The sequence below is a fragment of the Sminthopsis crassicaudata genome, chromosome 3, assembly GCF_048593235.1.
Source record: "Sminthopsis crassicaudata isolate SCR6 chromosome 3, ASM4859323v1, whole genome shotgun sequence".
NCBI lineage: Eukaryota > Metazoa > Chordata > Mammalia > Dasyuromorphia > Dasyuridae > Sminthopsis > Sminthopsis crassicaudata.
This window is the reverse complement of record NC_133619.1, coordinates 529368770-529390316: the sequence shown is the minus strand read 5'-3', so window position 1 is coordinate 529390316 and position 21547 is coordinate 529368770. Positions and strand designations below refer to the sequence as shown.

Genomic DNA, 21547 nt, shown 5'->3' with positions numbered 1-21547 from the left:
CCCGACTTGTGGGCGCTGCATTTTACCAGCATCTCTGATAGTGGAGCACACTCAGAGAACGAAGAATAGAGTGGTCAGGGGACCTTTCCATACCAGGATCAGTTGAAAGATCTGGAGTAAACAGTTTAAAGAGGACTCGATATTTGATCTCAAACCCTGGTTCTGGAAGAGGATGTAGACTCATTCTTCTTGACCCCAACTCTTTCTCTCTTTTACTTGAACCTCGGTGAGAAAGACTTCAAGTGAGAAGGAAGGAAGGAAAGTGGGTCAAGAAGATATGAAAAAAGGGGGAACGAAATGAAGCCGGAGTTAGAGCATTGGTTGGGTACGCTTGCTCAGTGGTTTATGCAGCATTTTTGTGCTTTGTTTGACGTACCTTGATCCAAGTTCCCCAAAGATTGTAAGTTCCATGAGGGCAAAGTGTGCCCTAGGCTGAGAGAGGACAAATGGCTGGCACAGGAGCCTAGGGCCTGATTAGTATCTGTGGTAGGATCCGAACTGGGGTCATCATGTCCAGGGTTCTATCTACTGGGTTTCGTGGTGCGAAACTTAGTAAACTTCCCCTCCTCAACACCAGCTCAGCGAATAACAGCCCGGAACAAACCTTGGTCAAACTCAACTGGGTCCAGCGGCTACTCATAGCCAAGGACTCCTAGAAGCCTTACTTTCCATTGGCTGGGATCTTCCTGGCGCGGCCTCCTCTTTGGTTGTCTCTGCTGTCAATCTCTCCCGCTGTCCAATTCCCCGCCCCGGGCTCCTCCCGCTTCTCTCTTCCCGAAAGGGACAGCCCGGTCTCCGGGATGGCGCGAGGTGAGCAGTCTGTCGCCTGAGGCGTTTCCCTTCCAGCTCCCCCTCTCCGCGCTGCGCCCCGCCCCGAGAGGGTGTCCTCGAGCCTCGGCCGGAGGGAGCTCGAGCCCCGGGTGCCCGCCCCGCCCTCGCCCCACCCTCGCCTCGCCCAGGGCCCCATCCCCGGTCTCCAGGGTGGAGACCCAGGCTGCCGAGGTGGGAGGAAAGTGCTGGAAGGCGAGGACCGCGGAGCAGTGAGGCGGTGCTGAAGGGACAGTTCCCTCCGCCTTCCGCCCCTGGCCCGGGTGCACCAGCCGCACCAGGCAGCAACCTTCAGCCCCGGAGCTCGAGAGACTGGCGCGAGCGGGATGTGAGCCATGGAGGCCATCTGGATCTACCAGTTCCGGCTGATCGTGATCGGCGACTCCACGGTGGGCAAGTCCTGCCTCCTGCACCGCTTCACGCAGGGCCGCTTCCCGGGGATGCTGTCCCCAGCCTGCGACCCCACGGTTGGCGTGGACTTCTTCTCCCGCCTGCTGGAGATCGAACCCGGCAAAAGGATCAAACTGCAGCTCTGGGACACGGCCGGGCAGGAGAGGTTCAGGTACGGTTGCCCATGCCCGGGCTGCCCGGGCCCCTCTTTCGCTTCCCCAATCTTCCTCTGCCTAGCTGCCCGGCCCTGCCCCTGCCGCGGCCCGGCCACCCGAAGGCTTCTTCCCTTTGCCCCATTCTCACTTCCCTCTCCAGTGTCCTTGCCTTTGCAATACGACCCGCCCCCAGATTCACTTCTTTCTCCCAGACACAACTTCCCCCCCACTCTCCCACCTACCCAGGCTTACTTTTTTCCTTTGCTCACCTTCCTAGCTTTCTCGTCTCTCCCCACACCCCGAAGCACTCCTGCCCACGAACCCCGGCCCTCACTTGACCTCTGTGACACTTCATCCCCTGTCCCCTTTTTTCCTTCTCCCATATTGTCGTAGACCTTGAGTCATTTGCCTGTCCCCTTCATAGACATCATAGTTAGGTTTCGTGGAGCCCAGTCTCTTGAGTATGGCAGGCTCTTAATTATCGTTTGTTGGATTTACAGCAAAAGCTGTTCCAGCCCAATTTGATTGTATGAGATCATTGAGCACCGTCAGGAGGGAGATGAATGGGATGGTGCTTACTAGAGCCACTCAGTACTTCAGAAGGAAGCGTGCTGTGGTGTCAGACAGAGGAAAAAGGTGGATTCAAATCTTTCTTCGGGATAGGTACAGGTCACATAAAAATCACCACGTGATTTTGGGTCAATTCACTTAACTTCCCTGGGTCTTAGTTTTGTCATCTCTGAGAGGAGGGGGGTTGAACCAAATGGCCTCTTGAGGTCTCTACCGGCTCTGGATCTCTAACTCTGTTGGAAGCACAGGTATAGAATTATGTGCCTTCTTCCACAAAATTGGGCAAAACATGAGAGACCGAGCAGCATAGCTGAGAGTTTTTTTGTTAAGGAGAGAATTCCCTTCAAAAGTTTTCAAGCACTGAGGTGAGGTGCTTGCTTTTTAGGAAAAGGAGACATCCACATATTTAACATGTATTGATCAACCTGCCATGGGGGGACAAAACAAACAAAAGGTTTGGCAATTGTCAATGTTGTAAAATTACCCATGCATATATCTGGTAAATAAAAACTATTAATAAAGAAAAAGGAGACATCCAGAGATGTCTTAGGAGTTTTGTTTTACCTTTCTTGAATGTTGTACATTTAAATTTCTTGGGTAAAGGGCAGTTTATCCTCACTTAACATATTATATAAAAGAAAGGATGAAGGGGAAGAAAACTTATTTTTCAAACTTAAAATGAATTTTTTAAAAATAGCTAACATTTATATAATAACTACTACGTGCTAGACATTGTGCTAAGTACTTTACAATTATCTCATTTGAGCCTCACAACAACCCTGGGAGATAGGTGTTATTATTATTCTCATTTTACAGATAAAGAAACTGAGGCAAACAAAGATTGTGTGATTTGTCCAGAGCCATACAACTAAAATTCTCAGGAATTAAGAAATAAAATTTTATTTCTTTTTTAAATAAATTATTTTTTGCTTTTTTAAATAATAAGATTTTAGAACTAGAAGAGACTTTAGAATTGATCTAGCCTAACCGCCTTACTTTATGCACATTGTTCAAAAAGATTGTCTAGGACTGCAGCTAGGAAAGGTCCTGGAATCAGGAAAATCTGACTTTAAATCTGTCCTCACATACTTATTAAGTGTGTGATCCTGGTTAACACACTTAACCCTATCTGCTGTAGTCGACTCATCTGTAAAATGAGTTGGAGAAGTAAATGTCAAACTGCTCCCTCTAGTATCTTTGCCAAGAAAACCTCAAATAGGTTACAAAGAGTCAAACGATACTGAATAACAACTAGTTTGGCAGAATTATAAACCAAATCTCTTCATATACCTAAAATAAGCCACTACCTCTAGGATTCACTGAAAGACTATAGGGCATGGAGGATTCTTATAAGGGAGAGATACCTTAATGTTGCTCTTTATAAATTTACTTTTTTGAGGCAATTGGAGTTAAGTGACTTCCTAGCTAGTATGAGTTGTCTCTGAGAGGCAGGATTTTAACTCAGGTCCTCCTAACTTCAGAGCTAGTGCTCTATCCACTGTGCCATTAAATTTACTTTTTTAATGTCAGAAATTCCATTCATTGTGGCAGAGGTGCAGCATGGCATAGTAGAAAAAGTATATATGGAGTAAGACATCCTGGGTTTGAATCCTAGTTCTGCTACTTAATATCTGTATGACTTTAGGCAAGTTATTTCAGCCTATGTGGGTCTTAGTTTCCTCATCTATACAATACAGAGTTTGGACTAAATAATTTATAAGTTGCTTGCATTTCAAATATTCTTTATTACATCGAAGATTCAAAACCTCTGGTAGAAAGCAACAAACTAAAAATGTAATTTTAAAAACCTGCCTACGGCTTTCTTCTAGCCCTGCTTATTGAGTCCTAACCCATTGCTCCTTCTTTGCATTATACCATTTTACCACTTTAAGTAAATGGATCAACATTTTTAACATGATTAGGATAAGGTATATTTTGGGAGAGAAGTAAATTAGGAGAAATGACTAGACAATTTGGGAGAGCATCAATGATTGAATTCATACAAATAGATGCTTTGTCATGTGTACCATATATTCAACAACGTGATAGAGTTGTTGGAGTGGAATTTTCCAATGATGACTTTTTTTTAATCTCCCAGTAGACCATCATCCTCTATGGAGTTTTAAATGATGTCTTTTTTTTTTTTTTTAAACCTCTCTAGACCATCATCCTCTATGGATGAGATCATCTTCCACATAAGCACGTGAGTCAAGGTCTTAGTTTATATTCTTACTTTTGAGGCTGAAATATAGAATATATATACATTATACCTTTTCATATTCCACACAGTAGCCAAATTGGCTATTTGTTGTTTTCCAAAGTTTGCATTTCATCTCTCACGTCCATGCCTTTGCATAGGCTGTCACATGCCCAGGATGCACTCTCTCCTCATTGTTGCCTCTTTGAATACTTAGTTTCTTCAAAGTTTAACTCAGGTAATCTACAGGGTACCTTTTCTGATTCCCAGCCTCCCAACCCTACTCCCCTTTTTCAAACTCCTTATATTTTATATTTACATGTTGAATCCATTAGTACATTGCAAACTCCTTTAAGGTAGAGAATATTTTTATTTTTGTATCCACAATGTCTTGTATTTGGGAAGTGCTGTTGAACTGAAATGAATGTATGTGAGCTGCTTAAGTCTCATTGTCTGTTGTTCACACATTTGTCCAACTTTTTGTGGTCCTTTGGGGTTTTCTTGCCAAAGATACTAGAGTAGTTTATCATTTCCTTCTCCAGCTCATTTGACAGGTAAGGAACTAAGCTAAAGAGGATTAAATGACTTACCCAAACTCACATAGTTGGTAAGTATCTGAAGCTGGATTTGAACTCAGAGAGATGAGTCTCTGATTCGATGCCCAGTTCTCTATCCACTGAGCCACCTAACAGCATTTCTCCTGTACGAATGCCAGGTTTTTGATAAGACAGTAAATAAAGAATACTGACCTAGGTAGCAGAAGAGCTACAGTCTAATTCTTGATCTGAAGCAAGTGGCTTTACCATTCTGTGCCTCAATATAGAATCTTTAATGTTTCTTTTACTTCTAATATGCTATGATTTATCAGAAGTTATTTATGCAGCCTTAATAATTCATTGGAAAAAATGTATCATTCTTTTCAGGAACTCAAACTTGATTAAACTAACTTCTCTAAATCTGAGGATCTTCATTTTAGAATTAGTGTAGATAATTTGACTCTAAAATTCTATGCTTCTTATCTTGTTTACTAGATTTCTTCATTTGTATTCTAAACCAAATTTAAATCAATATATTGGATGATGACTATGTATTTATTTAGCTGTTCTTGCATCAACTTCTCTTGCATCAACTACTAGTTAACATGGTAATTAAAAAAAAAATTCTCCTTGAAATCAGCTGCTTGACATGAAGACAAAAGAGTTGTTAAATGCTTTGATTTGATTTCTTTGATTTCTCAGTGACTATGGCTACCTTTTCCCAAGAGGATAACTGGTTGAGAAGATGAGTTTATTAACATATTTTATTAATTTGATATTTATTATAGATATTCTGTGTCTTCTTAGAAATGCAATACATACCTATTTGAAGAAGTACTTTCTAATATTTCATCAACTAGAATGCTTTAGTTGTTTTCATACTAAGAAGGAAAAATGAAAACAATTACTATGAAAACATTTTCTGTTCTGTCAAAGAAATGAGAGACATTTGTTCTTAAATTATAGATAGGAGTGTGAATTTTATTCTAAGGGAAGGTGTTAGTGAGAAATGGATTCCTGCCATTACCCATAAACAGATTCTTGGAGGTTTGAAGGCTTATTAGCAGTTTCAATCGATTTTAAAGTCAATCTAACATTAACAATCTAACATTAACAAAGGCCTTTAAAAAAGAAAAGAAAGTTCATGATGTGAAAATAACTTACTTTTATATAGTGCTAAAAAGCATTTAAAAACAACCCTATAAGGTAGTGATTGAAGTCTTTTATTATTCACATTTTGCCCAAGGCTCAGAAAAGAGTTTTAGGGTGGCAAGAGATTATTTAATTTCACTTGACCAAGGAAATATTAAGTTTAATGTTCACCCCTGGGAACAGGGTCATCAGGACCTCGAAGTTCCAGAGTTTAGATATGATAAAAAATTCTGTACACCATACACCGTGGAAATAAAACAATGAACTCATTTATATATCCTTGGCTTATTCTAATTAAACAACATATAATGTTCCTTAGCTTGTTGATCCTTAATTAGAATGAGATACTTATGTCTTTGGCTCCTCATACATGATTTTACAATTCTCTCAGCAAGGTCTTCTGTGTCCTGGGTTAACATAAAGTATGAGCCTTCCACAGGGAAAGGTTGTACGCAGTGGCTCAATCTTTATGTCTTCGTTCCTCAGGGATACTGTTTCAAGGATACTCTCTCTGCTTCTTAATCTCTACTTAGAACTTTCCAACATTTTAATTTATGAGAAGAACAGGGAACAACAATTTATTAAGTGCCCATTATGTGCCAGACACTATGTTGTACACTTTACAAATAGTATCTCATTTCATCCTTATAACCCTGGAAAATAGGTGCATTTTATAGATGAGGAAACTGAGGCAGTAGAGTGTAAGGGACTTGCCTTCGTAGCTAGTAAGTGTCTTAGGTGAAATTTCTTAAGTCTTTCCAACTACAGGTCCAGCATTCTATCCACTACACTACTTAGCTGCCTCTAAGGCATATACTGTCTTGCCTCCATTACAAGAAATTATGACATACTCAAGATCATACAGCTAAAAAGAGTTAGAGCTAGTATTCAACCCCAGAGTGACAATATTTCAGACTCAGATCTTTTCCCACTATACTATATTGTATCTTTCACAGAAGGATGCAGAAATAAACCAAATAATTATACTAACCATAAAATGATTTTTAATTAAAATAGAAACCTTTTACTTATCTATTTTAAGTTTAAATTAATATTATTGAAAACAAAATTTTCATAAAAGAAAAATTCAGATGTGAGAAAAACTAAAAAAAAAAAAAAAAAAAAACTGAGGAAAGAGAACAATTAACGTCTTTTAATATAATACAAGCAATCATGTAGTAAGGCCCAGAAGTATGAAGATTATCAAAGGTAATAATATAGTACTTAAATTTTTTTCATATATAAGGCTAGGGGAAAATGTAGATATTAAGGAAATACTAAAGATAAAGTGAGACAAAAAACAAAAACAAAAACAAAATTGTTACCAGGGACTTGATTACTTGATTGAAGAATTTGGGAGCCATGTGGAGTCCTGAAATTATAATGCCCTAGTCTACTAGTTCCTCCTTTTAACCCTTAGAAGAATACCTATGCCTGGAAGACTGGTGATTTCATTGGTCTTAATGCATACTATTAGAAAGTTGTTTGAAGTTTAAAGAAATTAAATGGCTTGATTGTGGTCACACAATGTCAAAAGGAGAATTTGCACAGAACTATAACAGGTGCTACAAAGAATACATTTATCTTACTAAACTACTTTGGTTAACTTCTGAGTAGAGCCTCCAAATTACTAAACATTAGAGCAGTTAAAGATGTATGGATTCTGGTTAATCAACTTTTCAAAGAGTAATAAGTAATAAATGATAACAGACTGAAGTTTTAACCTAATTAAAACAAGATATGACCTGAAATAACATTCACCTTAAAACCTGATTTTTTTTTTCTCTCTGAGATCTACACATTTTTCTCCTTTTTCTTTCCCTCTGTTTTTTTTTTTCTTTATCTCTTTATGGATCTCTCTCCTTCTGTGTCTTTGCTACCATTTTTCTCATTGTGTCTCATGTCTTGGCCACTGTTTTTCTTGTTATATCCCATGTCCTCTTTTTACTTTCTAGTCTTCATTTTTTTATTCCCATTATTTTTATCTATCTCATCTACCTGTTTCTTCAGTTCTTTCATATTCTATATAAAATATACCTCTATCTGCCTCATTTATTGTTATATTTATTATTATATATTATTTATTATATTTATTATTATATTCCACCTGAGAGTGGAATATAAGCTTCTTGAGGACAGACACTGTCAAATTTTTGTATTTCTACTCCTATTGATTACCACAAAGCCTGGCCCAGTATTTAGATACTTAATAAATGCTTGTTAATTTATTCATTTATCTCTATTTGCTGATTTATTAAGTATCTACTTTGTGAATTGTGCAAATACAGATATTCAAGTATAGTTCAGATATAAAGTGTTTCTGATTATAAGCCATAGAACTCAATGAATCTTTTTAAATTAAAAGAGCTCTTTTTAAAAGGGAAAAATAAATATATACATTCAATATATACAAGGATGTGCTATTTTCTACTTTAGTGACTTTAAACAAGTCATTCAGCTTTCTCATCTATAAAACAAACAAACAAACAAACAACAAGATGAACTAGATAGCCTCTAAAGTTTTTTCCCAGTCTAAATCTACAATATGTGATTTCATTGGTGTAGATTAGCCCTTGTAGATTATAACTGATTCTGCCTTTTTTTTTTTTTTAAACTGTCTTCTTGAGTTGCTGTGCTTATAAAAATTTTCACACCACTCCCAACTCTTTGATGAAGAACCTCCATCCAAATTTAGGCTTATCCTCCAACTAAAATTTATAGTCTGTTATAGTGAAAGCCCTTCTAACTAAATAGAACCTTCTAGAACTTGTACTTCTTGTGCAGCTTTTGAAAATTCTTAATGAGTCATTGTTTTAAGATTTTAGTAGAAGATGAAGGTATATATGTTGAAATTTTTTATCCTAGTTTAGATATACGATACTTAGAAATCCAAGAGAATGTTGTCGCTTAGGAGAAAACTAATACCAGTAGCTCGTTTTCTCTCTCACAGCTTCTCCTTCTTTCTCTTTTCTTAGGATAGATAGCATTTTGCTCATTTGCAAAACTTTGTCTATCTATCTGGGTTTTTTTTTTCACTCTCCTGCCTATTTGTCCACCACATCAGCATTTTACAAGAAGTTGAGATCCCAAATCAAAGATTAAAATTGCAAATTCTTTGGAGAAGTGTCCCAAGGGTCTCTCCCCATCTTCCATTCCAACCTAGGAAGACTTCACAAGATCTTTGTTTCTGAGCTACTAAAGGTAGAAATTCCATTAGTCCCCCAACCCAAATAAAGACAAAAATAGATAGGTGTCCCTTACCTTTCAGCATGAGCAGCCAGAGTGTTTGACACAGGCTTCCCAAGCTAATGGGAGCTGCTGCTGAGGAAGTAGTTGCTATGGTTTCCACTGCTGCTGGGAAACCAAGAAGGATTAAGTTGTATCTTCAGTTCTAAAAGCTTAATTATAGGCTACACTCAAGTTTTCTAAGTACCAGATTAAATACAAAAGCACAGCCTAGATTTGGAACTGTTTTAAGGCTAATGTAATGAGAAGCAATGTTATATTCCTTGATCTAAAGTAATTTTATTATATTACTACTAGTTATAATAATAACTCAATCTAATAAATATTTACTAAGTACTTCATTTGTGCAACCCTCTACTATAATTTTAATTTATTAAAACCTTCAAAGGGTTTTTGAGTTTCATCTCTTCCTATCTGGATTTTTTTAACCCAAATATAAGATTCTGTATTTATCCCTATGTAATGTCCTCTTACTCAATTCAAGCCAGTGTTCTCTCAAGTTACTTTTGGATCCTGATTTTCTCATCTAATGTGTTAGTTATACTTCCTGGCATTGTGTAATCTGCAAATTTGAGAAGTTTGTCATCTAGATCTTTGTCCAAATCTATTAAAATATAAGGCAGAGCACAGATACTTGACCTACTCCGCCAGAGACCTTAAAAACTGATGTCAAACCATTAATGATTATTATTTGGCTCCAGTCATGCAACTAATTCCAAATTTCCCTATCTATACTATTAACTAATCTTTCTATTTAATCCACAAAAATAGCATGAATGCTATGTTTAAGTATCATTTTGAAATTTAAGCATACTATGCATATAGCATCCCCCTAACTACCTAGTCCAATAACTATTTTAACTTATAAGACCTCTTATCACATGCACTGAAAAGTAACAAACATTCTTCCTTGGAATTCTTCCTTTTGGACAACTATCTTAGCTGGGCAATTTGAGCAAAGTCTGAAGTTGGATTCCAGTCTTATCCACCATCTATAGAATACATAAAAGAAATTATAAAGGTACCCAGTGGAAATGTCATTTCCTCCCTTTATTTCTATGGTTTTCTTGTAGGTTCAAGAAAGGAGAAAACAACTTATTGGATGCCATCTTTAATTATGTATATGCTTTGCTCCGCAAAGAAGATCATAGGATCATGTATTAAAAGATAGAAGGGATCTTAGAACCTGACTGTAATCCCTTTACTTTACAAGTGAGGAAGATGAGGCACAAAGAGATTAAATCACTTGGGACACACAGCTGATGCATGTTCAGGATTTGAACTCAGGTCCTCCTGACTTCAAGTTACATGATTTTTAATAGAAAGAATCTCAAGCTATAGCTTCCTCCCCAGCCCCAGCCCCTTTCCCTCATCAAAAAATAAAATAAAATAAAGCTCCTGATGCTTGCCCAGAGAAAGAATAGTTTGTGAGGAGAGAAATAATTAAATGGGCTCTGAATTGAGCTGTCATCTGAATCTGAGGCAGTTAATAACAAAAATTAGTCCTCAGATGGGAGAAATGAAAGTGGGAGAAAAGAGGATTTGTATCCAATTTGAATCTTCTCCCAATAACAATCTAAAGGAAAGAATATCAGCCAATAGAATAACCATTCATGATTTTAAAAGACTGATAATGACATTTATCTCAAATCAAAAAGTTGAGTTGTAGAATGTGATACCCCATTTTTGGACATGACTGATAAGGAAACATGTTTTTTCTTGGCTATGAATATTTTTACAGAGGTTTTTTTTTTCTTTTCTTTTTTTTTTTCCTGTATTGAGAATGCATGAAGAATAGTGGGTAGTGAGGAGGAATAGGTTAGATTTGAGTTACACCTGTCAAAAAGAAAGAAAACAGGGTCATTGAAATATGCTTTTGAAATACACAGAAAACAGAAAAAAGGCCAGAGAGAGGTAACTGGAAAGTACTGTATTTAATTAGTTACAACCAAATCCTGACTTTGGCTATAAGACACATTTAACTTTTCAACTAGCTTTTATTCTCTATTAATACTAGAGAAGAAAGCAAGAAAGAATTCAGGAAATGGCATTTTGAGTCAGTATTAAATCTAAAAAGCCCAAATCATAAGATATGTTAGATATGCAATAGTTTCTTTGCTAAACCATATCTTTCAACCCAAGACCTATTTATTCTGATATCATTCAACTTCATCTTCCATCTCAAAAGTCTTTCTTTTTGAAACTCAGAACATTAAAGCTTCTGATTAAAAACTTCCCTCTTCCTTAGTGATTGTTTTGAGAAATAAGACAAGTCCACATAAACCATGTGTTTGTTCTCTCACTCCATTTCATTATAGACCATACAGACAAAACTGCTTGAGGAAAATATATTTAAGCATATTAAATTTTGTAGTTTTGTAGTATGTTTCCCTAAGCATAGTATAAGATTCTTTGCCTTACTCATTTTTTTAAGGTACGATAATAAATCATACACTAACTAGCAAAGAAGACAATAGCAATTTTAGCTATCCTTCAAGATGAAGATGATTTTTAAAATTTGATCAAAGATTTTTTCTGACAATGGAAATATGATTGTTGATAATAACTGAATTGATACTGGTATCGTCTTTATGGTCCTGGTCTAGTATCTGCTGGTGGCAAAATTCCCTCAGAACTTGGCAGTCCATTTAAATATAAAGCTAAATTAATTGTTTACTTTTAAGATTTAGGGAATTGAAGGGCTGTTCTGCTTCTGGAATTCAGAGTACCAGGATCTTTTGGCTTTTTTTTTTTTTTTTTTTTTTTTTTTTTAAGAGGCAATTGAGGTTAAGTGACTTGCCCAGAGGCTGGATTTGAACTCAGGTCCTCCTGACTTCAGGGCTGGTGCTCTATCAATTATACCATCTAGCTAACCCAAGGATCACTTGCTAAAGAGAGAAAGAGTCAAAAAATGAATTTTATAAGGTATTCTAATAGTTTTTGGTTGGACTCAATTGTACCTAATTATGAAATTATTCATTATTAATTTGGTATAATTTACTTATGCAGGATCATGGCAGTATTGGAAGATCATGGCAAAATATAGTTGCCCATATGATTGTATGTCATTTTCTTGAAGACATGTTTGCATAGATTCTGGATAATGGACAATGCTTTTGTGCTTTCCCAGTCAACAATGGAGTGAAGCAGGGCTCTATGCTTGCTCCCATGATTATGTTTTCAGTGATGTAGAATGTCTTCAAAGAAGATGAAATCTTTAAGCTCAGCTACCACACTGATGATAAATTACTTAACCCGAAAGGCAACAAGCCAATACTAAAGTTGAGAGAGAGTTGGTTTATAGATAATTGTGCATTCATTGCAGCTTCTGAGGATGAGATACAAAAAATATATAGGTTGATTCTCTGCTGCTTTGCTAATATTGGCGTGGCAATTAATACTAAGAAAACAGATTCTTCATCAGTCCAATACCACACCATCCATACATGAAACCATCATTTATAGCAAGTGGATTTAAGTTCAGTGTTTTAAGTTCACTTACCTTGGAATGTACTTTCTGGAGATGTAGACAAAGGTGAGGTTGATACACACATTGCCAAATCTAGCTTAGTGTTTGGGAGACTATGGAGGAAAGTATAAGAGGGTAAGGTTTTAGCCAATGTACCAAAAATTAGTCTACAGAGCTGATGTGCTGATCTCATTGCTATATACCTGTGAAACCTAGACAGTCTATCAGCACCATGCCAGGAAACTGAATCATTACCATTTAAATTGACTTAAAAATATTCTGAAGATCACCTGGCAAGATCTGGCACCAGACACCAAGGTTCTTTTTCAAGTTGAACTGCCAAACATTTAAAGTCTACTGCAGGGAGTTAAGTTCTGATAGACTGGTTTGTTTGAAGGTCAAATGTATATTTACATAAAAGATCATAGATCTCAACCAAACCAAATGCTCTCTGGGAGGTCAGAGGAAGTAATATAAGGACACTCTCAAGATTTTTCTGAAGAACAAGGGCAAACATGGTAGACACTGGCACAGGACAGCCCACATCAAAAAAGGCTCTGTGCTCTATGAGTAAAATAGAATTGCAGTAGCTTAATAGAAACATGAAGTGCTCAATTTTAGAGATATCTCCACTCCAAATGTTCATGTGGACTATTTGTATCTGTGGTAGAGCTCATGTTTGGTCTGATCACAGTCAAATACACTACACTTTGACACCAACAATGATGAGAAGTGAGTGCATTCCTTTCATGAAGACGTCATGAGCAAAAATACCACATTTGGAGATGAAATGCGAGTGTTCAGGAAATGTCAAGTAGAACAGCTTTTCTGGATTGTAGAGGGCACAAAAGGGAGTAAAACAAAATAAGTCTAGAAAAATAAATAGGAGCCAGGTTCTGGGAAGTTTTAAAGGCCAATGTGAGGAGTTTATATTTTATCCTGGAAGTAATAGGGACCATTAAAAATTTTTGATTAGTGGGGTGATAAGATCAAGCCTGGATCTTAGGGAAATTATTTTGTCAGATTTATAGAGAATGACTATGTTGCCTTTGAAAATTAAGGTAAACTGAGAGATAATCAATTTATTAGCTAGGTTAGCAGTAGTTAGGTGGCATAGTAGATAGTGCTCCAGGCCTAGAATCAGAGAGGATCTGAGTTCAAATCCAGCTTCATACACTTACTAGCTATAATCCTGAGCCAGTCACTTACCTCTGTTTGCCTTAGTTTTTTCATCTGTAAAATAAACTGGAAAACCACTCTCAAATTGAGTCATGAAGATTAGTCATATAGTGGGTTGTTACAAAAGTTACTACAGGAGTGGAGATTCAATAACACCCTTTTGGGCTGTTTCCCTAACTTATCACTCACTTGTTTACAGGTTGGTTCCCCAAGGGACAACTGCTGTTTATTTGGATTGAAAGAATATCCTATGGGTCCATACTCCTAAAACTACAGTTCAAGAATTCCCACCAATGAGCTTACCATTAATAAACTACTAATTGGGTATAATTAGCTCAAAACAAAGGCATTTATTAAAATGGCATAGAAAAATAGAGTATTCCACCATCACCATCCTCTAAATTTGAAGCTTACTTCACAAAGGATAACAGGGTCTATAGACTGATTTTTTCCCTTAGATTAACATATTAAAACGTCTTTGTTTTTGTCATCTTTCTCTTTCTTTCTGTGATTACATAAAGTGAGTGGCAGGGTAACCAAATACCTCCATAAATACCTTGGAGAAAACAATTTCAGATAAGTTAGACTGTAAGAAGTTATCAAGAAGTGAGGAAGTAGAGGCAGCAAAACATAGACCAATCTTTTGAGTTAATTTGTCAGGGAAAGAGAAAAGAAATATAAGGATGACAGTTCAGTGAAGCTTTTGGGGGTTTTTTAAACAGGAAAGAACTGGACATGTTGGTAGGGAGCACATAAAGACCTTACCTAAAAAGAACAGAGAAATTAAAGGTGAGGGAATAGTTTAAGAGGTAAACTCCAGGAAGAAGATGGAAGGGGTTTGAAATAAAGGGAAAAAGTAAAGCGACTTAACAAAGAGGAATAGATGGATGAAGAGGTAGAGAAATATATGGCCTGTGCTATGAATTGATTATTTCTATTCCCCAAACATTCTCCAGAATATTATGTAGATATTAGCTCTACTTTGGCTGGGTGCTTTATCTATGTTTTTTTCTGAATTATTTGTATTATTATGCTAAGATTTATCATTCCATTTTGTTCCTGAAGCTATCCTAACAAATAGAAACCAAGGAGAGAACCCAGTGTCCTGATTATTGTATCTATGCATTTAGCCACAATGACTTCCCCCATCTCCAACTCCACTACACGCAGGATTGATTACTCAATTCACGTTAAGTTTCCAACAATGTAAAGACATATTGTTAGGGACTCAGAGGGTTCCTTCTTACCCTGTTTCAGCTTCCCTGTTGTTGCTAGTCTTCCTACAAATTCTTTCTCCCATAATTGTCCATCTTTTCCTTTTGCTTCTTTTCATTATGTTCAAATAAACCACATAAATATCCTTTGAATATAGGGTTATACAAATTACTCTCAGGGCTATATCCTATCCCAGTCCCAATACGTGGAGTATTTCCAGAGTAGGAAAATTGTTTTTTGGTAAATGATATTTCATTTTTTCCAATTACATTTACATGTATATTCTAAATTTTAGTATTCACATTTTATAAAATTTTGAGTTTCAAACTTTTTCTCCCTCCTTCCCATTTTCTCTCTCCCAGATGGTAAGCAATCTAATACAGGTTATATATGTGCAATCATGTAAACATATTTCCACATTAGTCATGTTGTAAAAGAAAAAAAACAGAACAAAATAGAAAAGCCACATACACAAAAAAGTGATGTTTTGATCTTCATTCTACTCCATAGTTCTTTCTATGGATGTGGATAGCATTTACCATCATAAGTCCTTTGGAATTGTTTTGGATCATTGATTTATTGAGAAGAGCTAAGTCTATCATAGTTGATCATTTCATAACGTTGCTGTTATCATGTGCAATGTTCTTCTAGTTCTGCTGACTTCACTCAGTATCTGTTCATGTAAGTCTTTCATAGTTTTTCTGAAATCCACAAGCTCATCATTTCTTATAGCATAATAGTATTCCATTGCATTCATATACCACAGTATGTTTAACCATTCTCTAATTGATGGGCATTCTCTCACAAAAGCACTGCTAAAAATATTTTTGCACCCTTTTTATATTCTCTTTGGGATACAGTCCTGGTAGTGGTATTGCTGGATCATTAACTGGTTTTTCCAGAAAACTACAAATCTGCCTAAGTTTATATAAAAATGTCTTACAATACAAAATATCATTATATTTTAATACAAAATTAAAATACTAATGTCTTATTCACAGACTGTTCAAAAGAATGAAAAGATCTTGATTATGGATGGGTACAATGGTTTAACAATTCTTGATCTCTCCCTCCCTCTAAAAAAAGCTAACCCTTTAACTTTGATTTTGCCTTTCTACAGACATTTTGAAATATAAATGTGGATTAAAAGGAAGCAGGAGTAATGATGAGAAGCTAGAATATTTTTTCCCTACATTGCAGAAAAAAGGATCCAAGAGCTTTGACAGAGAAATCTCAGGGAATACATTAAAATTTATTTTTTTCAAAGAGTTCTACATGCCTAATATCAAAATTTTGGCAGTTTGAAGATGCAATCAACCCCTATCTTTATAGTGACAAATTAATTTTAACTTTTATCTCAGCGATCTGAGGGTAATGAGAAACTGAGACCACTAGCATGGAGTCCCTTTGTTCATTTTTACTCATCCCCTTCTAAGAAAATAGAACCCTTCTTGGTCATTCCTGTTATTATCTTGTTTTGACTAAAGGAATATGTAAGGGATTGGAATCAAATTATGTTCCAGTTTCTCTATATGTCACCCTCTGATACCTATGTTTAACTTTACACTAATGGAGAAGTGTTCAGGAAATTAAAAAAAAAAAGACTTGGTGGTTTTGAAGTCCATCATTCAGTCAGTTAACATTTATTAAATGCCTATTACATGCCAGGCATTGTGCTAAAGTGCATTAGATGCAAAGGTAGCTAAAAAGATAGTCCTTGATTTCAAGGAGCTCACAGTCTAAGAGAGAGAACATGAAAAGAACACACAGACATACACACACACACACACACACACACACACACACACACACACACACACATTCCCAAAGAAAGTGGGATTTTTATCTGGGACTTGAAAGAGTCGGGGAAACCAAAAAATGGTGATGAGGAGAGAGAACATTCCAGTGATTGGAGATAGCAAAATAAATTATCTAAAGCCCAGAGATGGAATGTCTTGTTTGAGGAGCAGCAGAGGTCAACGTTATTGAATTGCAAGGTAATAGGAGGGTGAAAAATGGAAGAAGACTGGAAAGATAAGGCAGAGAGTGCACTATATGAAGAGCTTTGAATGTCAAATAGACTTTATATTTAATCCTGGAAATTATAGGAGCCACTGGAGTTTATTGAAATTAGGAAAACATGTTCAGATCTGAGCTTTAAGATCTCTTTGACAGCTGAGTGAATAGAATGAAGTCAGGAAAGACTTGAGGCAGAGAAAGCCATTTGCAGGCTATCATTAGTCCAGAAGTGAGGAATAAGGGCCTGCGCTAGGGTGGTGGCACCTTGTCAAAGGAAAAGTGAATTTGGAATATTCATTTTGGTCTTTTTAATTCAAGTTAAGAAACATGGTTAAGAGGTAATCTAAAGTGAAATTACTATGCAAGTACTTATTAATAAGAATTTGTCTTACCAGTTACTACTCATTCAAAATTCTGTCACTGTTTGCAACTAACTCACCTGTTTCTTTACTTCAAAGAATGTTCTTTATTTGAATTGATGCATCTTTGATGACTAAATTCTCACCCACCCTGATTGTACCTTTTTCCAGCTTTGACATCAATGCTATGTTTCTTCACACAAACACATTACCCTTTTGGAGAATGCAAAGGAAAAAAAAAAGTTTTATTTACAAATTTCTATTCATTTTTCAGATCAATAACTCGATCTTATTACCGCAATTCAGTTGGTGGATTTCTAGTATTTGACATCACAAACCGGAGATCTTTTGAACATGTTCGAGATTGGTTAGAAGAAGCCAAAATGTACGTGCAGCCATTTCGGATTGTATTTCTATTAGTGGGACATAAATGTGATCTTGTGTCACAGCGTCAAGTTTCAAGGGAAGAAGCTGAAAAAATGTCAGCAGCCTGTGGCATGAAGTATATAGAAACCTCAGCAAAAGATGCTACAAATGTTGAAGAATCTTTCACAATCCTGACAAGAGATATATATGAACTTATTAAAAAAGGAGAAATTTGCATTCAAGATGGTTGGGAAGGGGTTAAAAGTGGCTTTGTTCCAAATATTGTGCATTCTTCAGAAGAAGCAGTAAAGCCTATGAAACAATGTTTTTGCTGAATTCATAAGCAGCTCCAAAATGGATATGAGTAGATCAAGTGTTTATTTTAAAACAAATACCAAATTAAGAGCAAATTGATAGTTATGGAAGCATAAAAATAATTGATTTGCCTAAGTGACTAAGCATTGTTTTTGCGTCCATTTATAAGATATTTAATTTAAAGAATTAAGACAGTAATATATTAACAGTTAAGGAAAAAAAATATCATTTTGAAGACTTCAATATTTGTAAACAGAAATGCAATATTTACCTAGCAACTTAACATATCAAAGATTTTGACTAGGATTAAAACAAAAGTCCATTTTCAAAGGACCAGATTTTTCATGCATTCCTATGTTTTAACAAGTATTGAATGTGAAGAAATTACATATTATATTAATATTATTTTCCTTTAATGGTTCATCGTTTCTGAAATATAGTTTTTGTTTTATAGAGACAGCTAAGTCAAAATATTTTATTCTCAGTAACTTTAAAGGAAATTAAAGAATTGTTCATAAGCATACATTTGATATGATTATAATAATATATTTTAAAATTCCTTACACTCATGAAATCATAGATATACCTGATAATTTCAAAGAGAGGAAATTCAATTAATCCACATCCAGTTTGTGCCTGACTTGTCAGTGTAAGCAAATCTGAGAGGTGGTATGTGGCAGAATGGTTCAAGAGTTAGCCTGGGACTGAGTAACACTTACAAATCAAGTCTTGCCTCTGACATATATTGTCTGTGTGATCCTGAGCAAGTCATTTAATTTCTTAGTGTACTAAATAACCAAAAACTAAAAGTTAGTTTCCAAACCTAAAAACCATAGAGAATGTATCAATCTACATTGAGAGAGGAGGTTCTTTACCAGGAAGTAATTTCCTGTGCTGGTGAAGTACAATTAAAAACAAAAAGAAAGAAAATATAAAATATTTTGGTCAGCAGTTCTAGTTGAGTATATTTTTAAGCTTAAAAAAAATTTATTATTAGATCCAAGAAAGTTCTTCAATGAGGATGTAGAAGGGAGAATTCTAATAAAATTGTATTATATCAACATTGCAAACTAATTTATAGAAAAGGAAGGTGTTTAAAATATTTAAACCTTTCAATATCATTAGTGAAAGTTAGAGGAATGTTTATGAGGGGACGCACATACACACACACCCCATAGTAATTTAGTTGTCTTCTTGTAGCCCTTTTCTAAGAAGTACATTTTAATCTTAGAAATTTTTTTTACTTTACTGCATTTTTATACCATTTCCATAATTAAGTAGAAAGCAGTGACAAGTAAAAATTATTTCTTCTAGCAATCCTAATTGCATTATTATTAAATCACTAATTATTTTGTGTATTAAGTACTTATGAATGTATCATCAAAAAAGGTGGAGAATCATGTTTTCTCCAGTCCCTTTATCCTCTGCTTTCCCTTTCCTCTAGAAATTCCTTATTAGTAACCCTTATTGGGTTTCAAATATTTAGGGAATTCCTTTTTGCTGAGGCTTCCCCTCTTACTCCGTTTTTCCATACTGAAAAACTACTTCTTAGTAATAGAAATGATTGGCAGAAAATCCCAAGAAAATTTCAGGTTAATAAGAAGCCATGGTTGGGACAGGGTATTTAAATCATTGAAACCCTTGACTAAATTATTGGGAGTCTTCATCTTTAAAAGTTTTCTTAAGACCACAACAGGGTTGTTTTTTTTTTTGATAAAATTTTTTTCAGAACAACTCCACTAGGTTTCCCCAACTAATTTCCATCTTATCAGTATATCTGTTAAGAAAGCCAGACGCCCTTGGGCAGACTCTTTATCATGCTGAATTATCAAGCAAAAGATAGCAGTTATAGTAGGTCAAATTGTCTGGATAATTGCCTCAATTATCTATTCTTCTTTGCTAGGTAATATAGAAATGTATTAATGCTAATTCATTTTTCTTTGGAAATTTAAAGTTTTTTTTCTTTTCTTCAAGATTTGTTTTTAAATATTTGTACATTTTTTAGGCCTATTTAAGTACTCTTTTTATAAGGGCTTATAGAGAGAAATGAACATGAATTAAAATAGAACAAAATTTTTTGAAAATCTGTCTATATTCCACTGACCCATAAATTATTATTGAAGATACATTTTAAATAAAATTGACCATTTATGAAAAATACCAAACCAGAAAAATGGGAAGTAAAAATAGTTCAATCTATTTTGAATATTATGTGATTTTAATTATATATTCAATTAATATATTTGGTATGAGTTCATATATTGAATATCAACATTTAAAATTAATGGTGTCAAATCAATGTATACCACAGAGGTCTAAGTCTCTTTAGATGAGCAGTCAAAATTCCAAAGTGCTTTTATTATATAGTAGAAAATATATATATTGCTTACTTAGAACTGGATTAATGGCTATGATGTAGGATTACATTTAGAACAGAATTCTAAGCTCCAATCTTTGAGATCATCTAATCCAACAAATAAAGAAACTGAAGCCTTGACAAAACAAGTGCCTTGTCCAAGTTTACACATGGTTGTTAGTAGCAAAGCCTGGACAAAAATTCAGGAGTCAAAAGTACCTTTTTGATTCTATCATACTGCTTTTCATGAGAGTCGGACTTGGCACATAATATAACTGCAACTATGCAATGAGAAATAGGATAGAATGGGGTCAAGTTATATGATGATAAAATAGGGGAACATTGCTATGCAATAAAATCTAAAGAACTGAGAATTCCATTTCAATTCACTTCTATATGAGATAAACTCAGTTGTGTGGGAAATTCTCTTTTCTTAAATAGCATTAGTGTGGATATGGTCAGTAGGGTCATGCCAGTAAATCTTTCTGGTTCTATTGAGGCCAATGGTTTCCTGGAAGTCAATTAGCCATTTCATTAAAAAAAAAAAAAAAAATTTTTTTTTAAATGATAATGTCTTGATTACTAAATGTCATAGATCAACCAGGAAAGAAGGAAACAGAAGGAAAAAAGAAAAAGATAGATATCCTGGTATTACCTATGTAGTAATAATACATTCCTTGAGAGATACCTACCTATATGGGGGTGTATTAATTCAGACCACTAAGGTTGCATTTAATGAATGATGTAACAATTCATTAAATGGAATACTTGAGCCAAAATGGTTACACATTACTATATAGATTTGTAAATATAGTCCTTTAAAAAATCTATATGCATACTTAGCAAAAAAAGTTTTCTTAAACATCTAAAAATAATCTTAACACTTCAAAATTTCTTATAAACATATTGTATGGATTCAAAAAACTCTTTACCTCAAGTGTGCCCTGAATGGACTTCATTTTAGGAGGTGGGAAGTGAGTACTTTTCTATTTGGTTCTTTTCCATTTCTTTTCTATTTAATTTCTTGAAACAAAAACTTCACCTAATAGACCTTTGAATAATTATTAAATCAAAGGTTTGAATTTACAAAAGTAGCATTTTCACAAGAGGTTTGGGATTTTTTGTTTGTTTTAGTTTATTTATTCTAGTGCTTTTGAAACACATTTAACTTCCCATTTATTTCTAAGTATGCACT

General features: G+C 35.3%; 2 protein-coding genes across 2 annotated transcripts in view; one reads left to right on the top strand and one right to left on the bottom strand.

The window, feature by feature from the left end:
- Window positions 1-494, bottom strand: part of SLC35F2 (solute carrier family 35 member F2) — an 83322-nt gene extending 82828 nt beyond the window's left edge. The window contains exon 1 of the mRNA XM_074304340.1: window positions 377-494. Within this exon, the coding sequence (XP_074160441.1) occupies window positions 377-411 (35 nt within the window). The 5' untranslated portion in view covers window positions 412-494. The remainder of the gene's footprint in view (window positions 1-376) is intronic.
- Window positions 495-757: 263 nt separating this feature from the next.
- RAB39A (RAB39A, member RAS oncogene family) lies at window positions 758-20912 on the top strand. Its single transcript, XM_074304341.1, has 2 exons — window positions 758-1390; window positions 17590-20912. The coding sequence occupies exons 1-2, from the start codon at window positions 1164-1166 to the stop codon at window positions 18014-18016; spliced, it is 654 nt and encodes a 217-aa protein (XP_074160442.1). The 5' UTR covers window positions 758-1163; the 3' UTR covers window positions 18017-20912.
- Window positions 20913-21547: the final 635 nt, after the last annotated feature.